This window comes from Filicampus tigris, chromosome 17, assembly GCF_054856515.1.
Source record: "Filicampus tigris isolate MCC_2025a chromosome 17, RoL_Ftig_1.0, whole genome shotgun sequence".
Lineage (NCBI taxonomy): Eukaryota > Metazoa > Chordata > Actinopteri > Syngnathiformes > Syngnathidae > Filicampus > Filicampus tigris.
The window spans coordinates 16,229,493-16,235,979 of NC_141233.1; the positions used below are offsets into that span (position 1 = coordinate 16,229,493).

The window sequence follows — 6,487 nt, forward strand, 5'->3', positions numbered from 1 at the left end:
ATGTACTCGTCCAACTTGTTTTTATAATTGACAGTTTATCCTAGCCAACAGCAGCGGATTTAGGACGGCAGACTGTCCAATTGGATTTAGAGGTAGGCGGGAGTTAGCTGGTTTCACCACACAACTTGACAAATGAGAAACCACTGAATTGTAAGGCATACAAAAATATGGTATCACACTTAATAAACATAGGCATATTGTTCTTGTCCGACTCGTTTTTTTAAAAACAATTCAAGTCAAGAGTCAAGAGTATCCAATGGAAGAGGACTTTTGGAGGCAATGCCGTCCAATCGGATTTAGAGGTAGGCGGGGCTTTAATTGTTTCACAACACGACCGCCTCTACCAGTGATAAGGCATTTGACCGGTTTCTTACCTTGTTCAGATCGGAGACGAAGAAGATCATAAATTCGTCTTGAACGGGTAAGAAGCCTTTGTACATCCTGCAAGACGTGTTAAAATTGTATTTTTTCCCTAATTGTTTGTGTCCATTCTCGAGATGGACGTGGGCCTCTTTGCTTATGCACGCAACCTTCTGCGTGCCAGGGAAGTTTGTCGCTATATGTTCAAGAAGTCATAACAACATTAGACTAATGTCATCGATTTTGGATTGGGGAACCGAGACTTTCTGGTTTTTGGATGGCAAATAGTGTTGTTAAAATAGCAAGCGATGGACAATGTTCATTTTAAAACGTGCTGTATGTAACCTTGTCAGGAGCCTGATTTTAAAGCACTGATAAATCCAGTATCAAACACTTTGTTGTATGACAAGAAATGAGCCAAGTACAAGGTGCTGAAAAGTCCCAAAGACACGGTGCACATTTTTTAATTACAAAAGCAGGTTGATCGAAGCATTTGACCCGAGGTATGTGCTTCCGAGGCAAAAATATTTTGTCGATGTCACTTTGTTTCACCTGCATAACTTGACATGAAAAAAAAATGTTTTATGGAGCTGGAAGCGGTGCAGTGTTAACAGTTTGCAGTTTTGAGGGATTTTATGTTAAATTGTTGAACTTGATTTTTCAATTACATTTGTTTCATTGCATACAATAAATGCAATAATCTCAATTAAAAAAAAAAAGTACAACGAAAGTACTGTCCTTACCTGCGTTTTTTGACAACAGTGTGTTTCTTTCCTGTAGGACCCGCTAAAGTCGGCTCAGGATGAAGGGTCTTTACCTGGTGGAGCCTGTGGTGGCGCTGTACGCCTTCTCCACGTACCTGACGTACCCGCTGGTGTCGCAGTACGTGTACCGCCGCCTGTGGCAGCAGCTGACCAACAGCACCTACCCCGTCTTTGACAACACCTCCACGTGCGGCGCCGCCAACGCCAGCGACCACGGCAACCAGACCTTCTACTTCCAGGCCAGTCGTCAGCCATCAGATAAACTTGCGGCAAAAGCACAAGCAAAGTGCTCGCAACTGTGAACCTACAAACAAACAAAAAAAGGCAATTAGTTGCTGTGTATGTGAAAGAAAAAACACAGCTCTTACTTCTGCTACCTTAACGCTAACACAGAATGCAAAACGAAATGGGCAGTTGGGGTGTTATAACCCTTAAAGCAATGGAAATTTGAACTCAAATATAATCTCAAAATACTATGCAGACATATATTCTTTATCCTCAACAAAGAACAATCAATATTACTGCAGCTTTCTCAGGAGTGAGCAGTTTTATGTATATTCTTATCAGGGCTGTCAAATTAGTGCATTAATTGCGATCAATTAATTACAGTCAGAGTTAAAGCATGCATTTTTTAAATCGCATGCACATGCTGCACATTTTTCCGCCGGCTTGACTTGGGACATGCAAATGAGGTCGCCTGACAACTAACTGCAACTTGAGTTCCCACAATGCTAAAGTTAGTCACTTGGCCAGGTGCGTGGAGGTTTATTTCCACTTTGCTCGTTTGTACTTCTGCTTTGTTCATGTCATCTGACACGCAGAGAAACACTGTCAACTTGGACCAAGTAAACCCAAAACGTCAGTTGCTCAAAACAGACAGACACAGAGACAAAGGAGACGGTCACAAACCCTCAGCAAGATGCAGTCATAGTCATTCTTCACAGAGGATAAATAATATATCCCCGAGCGTATATTATCAAAATCTGCACCTGCTGTTCAAATATTCCTTGCTTAAAGAGTTATAACACTGGCTATTCATTAGCCCATCTATGGTACTTCTCATTATGTGTTTGCCTCAAGCTAGCAGACTTAAAGGGGAAGTCAACCCAAACATATTCAAGAACATGATCTATGCAAGCCCACTAGTTGAAAGAAGGCATTCTGATAAATAATAATAATTATAATAATAATAATAATAATAATAATAAATATATAATCCACTCATATTTAGCCATTTCAGGGGGCGGCCATTTTGTCACGGCTCAGCTTCAGCCGTGATTGGTCATTACCTGAGCCCTGAGTAGTTGTGATGTCATTTTCAGTCGACAGAAGTGACAAAATGGCCGCCCCCTGAGCTACAATCCAATTTATTGATATAGCGTATTTCAAAACAGCTAGAGCTGTAACAAAGCACTTTACAAGCAATAGAAAATAAATAATAAACAATACAAAGGCCATGATACGCCTGATGTTAATTTCTGTGTTTCACGTCCCCAGGAGGTGCAGGAGCAGGCTTCCCTGTTCTCGCTGTACTCTCAGATCCTTTCGGCCGCGCCGTCCTTGCTGCTCACGCTCCTGCTGGTGGCGTACAGCGACCGCGCCGGGCGCAAGGTGGCCATCGTCCTGCCGCTGGTGGGCACGCTGCTCTACACGCTGTCGCTGCTGCTCGTGTCCTACTTCCAGCTCAACGTCTACCTGCTGGTCGGCGCCTCGCTCCTCTCCGCCCTCTTCGGGGGCCTGGGCACCTTCCTGGGCGGCTGCTTCGCCTACGTGGCCGACCTGAGCGGCGGCGGCGGCGGCCGGCGGATGACGCTGCGCATCGCCGGGCTGGACATGATGATCGGGCTGCTGTCGGGCGTGGCCGCCTTGTCCACGGGCTACTTCCTGAGGGCGGCGGGCTTCAACGGGCCCTTCCTGACTTCGGCCGCGTGCCAGTGCCTGGTCCTGCTCTACGCCGTCTTCGTCCTGGAGGAGACGGTGGCGCGCTGTGACGCCGACGGCGCCGGCGGGCGGGCGGCCGTGCGGCAGATGTTCTCCGCCATCCTGCGGATGTTTGCGAGGGCCGGCTCCAGGCGGCGCACGCTGCTGGTCCTCCTGGTGTCCATCTTCACCAGCTTCTCCTTCGCCTCGGTGGGCAGCTTCTCCTTAATGGTGCTCTACGAGCTCAACGAGCCGCTGTGCTGGAGCGAGATTCTCATTGGCTACGGCGCGGCGCTGTCCACCACCATTTTCCTGTTCAGCTTCGCCGGCGTGGCCGCGTTGACGTACTGCGGCACCCCGCAGCTGCTCGTGGTGCTGGTGGGCATCCTCTCTTTGGCCACGGGCATGACCATGATGGCCTTCTCCAAGACCACGTTGATGATATTTCTCGGTGAGATGCTAGCGCATGCTTTGACTTCTTCCCACGTTCCTGTAACATGTTAGCATATGACTCTAACATGAAATCTGAAATGAAGAGTTGAAAGGACTCTTTGTCATTTTTTTTGTCGTTGTTTGAAGATAATCTCCGAAAACGCAAAGACTCGGACCAAATAAGTATTTTGGGGGCGCGGCTAAAACGGAGCCTCGAGACACACTTCCGCTTGGGCATAGGTTGCTCCTGCCAACCACTTTTAGCACTTTTCTTTGCATCAGCGGTTATTCGTCGCCATTGACACGTGTAGTGAGCTAGCTAGCTAAACCCACACCCACAAAATTCCTTTCGGAGATTCCGCTGCAGTGGCCGCTTTAGAGCGCCTCGTCGTTGGCTGTGAGCGTGCGCGCGGCCCAGAGAGAAAGGCAGAAGAGCGAGGTGTCACCAGATGAATACTTGGTCATGCCGTCTTGTATTTTTGCTGTGTCCTCAGCGAGGGTTCCCATGTTCCTGTCCATCATGCCCTTTTCGGTGCTGCGATCCATGATGTCGAAAATCATCTCCAAGTCCGAGCAGGGTGAGTGCCCGCGAGTCTCCGCCGCTTGTTCGCCTCGAAACCTTTCAAGCGTTTTTTTTTTCCCCCTTATGTTTTGTTTGTTTTTCCTACGCAGGCGCCTTGTTCGCCTTGCTCTCCTTCGCGGAGGTCCTGACATCCAACGTGTCGGCGGCGGTTTTCAACACCTTGTACGCTGCCACGGTGGCTTGGTACCCGGGTTTTGTCTTCTTGCTCGGCGCCGGACTCTGTGCGATCCCGACCATGCTTCTGGGGTGAGTGAGCGAGACCTCCAAACTACGGACGCTTTCACGCAGAGTTCCCGCGTCAGGGAGGTAACGCCGGAGCTGCTATTGTCACACAGAATCTAGCCGAGGCGGCAGGTTGTATAGTCATCACGGGGTTCAGTGCTCAAACTTCCACAACAAACTCGTAAGCAGCCGAGAACTAGTCAAAAAGAAGTCAAGAACCAAAACAAACCAAGTTGGAAAATCAAAGACTAATGTCAAGAGTAGTTGAGAAGCAGCCAAGAACCCGTCAAAGACCAGTCGCCAACCGACCCAAAACCAGTCAAGAGCCATGTGAAGAGCCACACCAGAAGCAGCCGAAACCAGCCGAGAACAAACAGTCAAGAAGCAGCCAAGAACCAGTTCAAAGAAAAAGCAGTCAAAACCAGTCAAGAGCTAGCCAGGGACCAGCCCAAAACTATCCAGGCACCAGTCAGGAGCCCCGTCAAAAGCTTGCGCTTCTCTAGCTCACTTCAATGAGTGCGCTTTAAGCCCGGTCAAAACAAACCGGTTCTAGGAGCTGTATTACTGGGAACCGCTTCTCCATTTCCATCCCCGCACGACGACGGCTGTGATGGGCGGTCGGAGAGGGGCGGCCATTACAATGGTTAGCCTACTGGAAACGTCACGGCTGCACTTGAACTTTCCATTGTGTATGAGGAACCGTTGACCAAAAAAAAAAAAAAAAAACTGAAAAAGTGCTGAGCAAACTCTTGAAGTGTCAATGTGCACATTTGTTACTGCACTCAACCTTAGAAAAAGCACGCGAGTGCTCCTGTGTGCATTTTTTTTGGCGCAGAGTGCACACAAAAGTAGTACTTAAGTAGTACACAAGTAGTACTTGTAATAGTAGTACTCCATTAGTAAACAATGAGCACAATGAGGAGAGAAGACACTCGACAACAGTTTGTGTGCGTGTGCGTGTGAGCCATTAGCATACATATGTGGAAGTAAAGCACATCAAGCAAGTTGGGCGTAGATTTGGAAAAAGCTAAAGCTAAACCCACAAGTTAATAACGCTAACAGGCCTTGTCCACAAGAATCCAACACATAATAATAAAATACATTATTATTCTTACAGTTTGGCACCTTAATTTGAAAGTCTAACTTGAAACCTTCACCCAGGCTTGAAACTGTGATTTTGGAACCCCACTTTGAAACCCTCACCTGGGTTCGAAACCCTAATTAGACACCTTAATCCTGGTCATTTGCTCTAGTCAGCGGTCTCGTGGGAAAAGAAGACTTGACCCATGAAAGGTTTCATCTTTCCAGCGTGGTGTGCGCGCTGGGCGTGGACGTGGCCGACGAGGATGAGACGGCGCCGGCGGACGAGGACGAGCGTCCTCAAGCGGACAAGGACACGCCCCAAGACCACAGCGACCGTGACCAGCTGCTAAGCTGAAAAGCAAATCAACAAATGTCCTCGCCGTCGCCATTGCTTCGAAGCTCTCGTGTGGAATTGTTGCTTAAGCTTCCTCAAAACTTCCTCAGGGATCCACACTGGACAAAAAGCTCAAGCAGATTGTCTTCCGCTGGTTATTTTCTGACATTGAAACACCACAAACGTGTGGCATTTAGCGTTAGCATTTAGCATGCTACGTGAAAGGCAAAAAGGACTTTCATTCCCTCAGGGAAACTAACACTGCAAATCGTTTTCAGTGAAAATGTTAATTTAAAAAAAATGTAAAGATCAGTTGTGTGTGTGTGTGTGTTTGACGTGTAATTGTTTCTTAATACAAATCACCAGAGGTTTTTTTTTTTTGTTTTTTTTTACCATCACCAGAGGTTGGTCTCCTGTACAGTTTATCTGCCAGTTCTCTTAGCGACCACTAGAGGTCTCTCTTGTCACATAGTACCGGTAATACAAGAATGGACAATACCCTCCTTAGTTTGAAACTTGATGCAATTGTAAGCTTAATTTGAAACCCAAACACAGGGTTCAGACCCGACTATGAAGTCAGAACAATTTGAAATTCAAATTGTAAACCCTAACCCTGGGTAAAAACCCTCATTCAAAGCTCTACCTCTGGCTTGAAGCCCTAACCCTGGTTTTAAACCCCACTTTGATAACCTAACCCTGCCATGCAATCGTTCTAATTTCACACCCTAAACCTGAATTGGTACCATACTTTGAAACCCAAAACCCTAGCCAGAAACCATAATTTGAAAC

At 47.2% G+C, this 6,487-nt stretch overlaps 1 protein-coding gene across 2 annotated transcripts; it reads left to right on the plus strand.

The window, feature by feature from the left end:
• Window positions 1-325: 325 nt before the first annotated feature.
• Window positions 326-6,069, plus strand: LOC147133731 (lysosomal proton-coupled steroid conjugate and bile acid symporter SLC46A3). Of its 2 annotated transcripts, XM_086012624.1 has the most exons (7): window positions 326-421; window positions 1,141-1,363; window positions 2,622-3,254; window positions 3,365-3,495; window positions 3,971-4,054; window positions 4,149-4,305; window positions 5,590-6,069. In XM_086012624.1, exons 2-7 carry the CDS (start codon window positions 1,163-1,165, stop codon window positions 5,629-5,631), a joined length of 1,248 nt encoding a protein of 415 aa, XP_085868750.1. In that variant the 5' UTR covers window positions 326-421; window positions 1,141-1,162; the 3' UTR covers window positions 5,632-6,069. The 2 variants fall into 2 exon arrangements, with proteins under 2 accessions (XP_085868750.1, XP_085868749.1); XM_086012623.1 differs by having other exon boundaries at window positions 2,622-3,495.
• The last annotated feature ends 418 nt before the right edge of the window (window positions 6,070-6,487 follow it).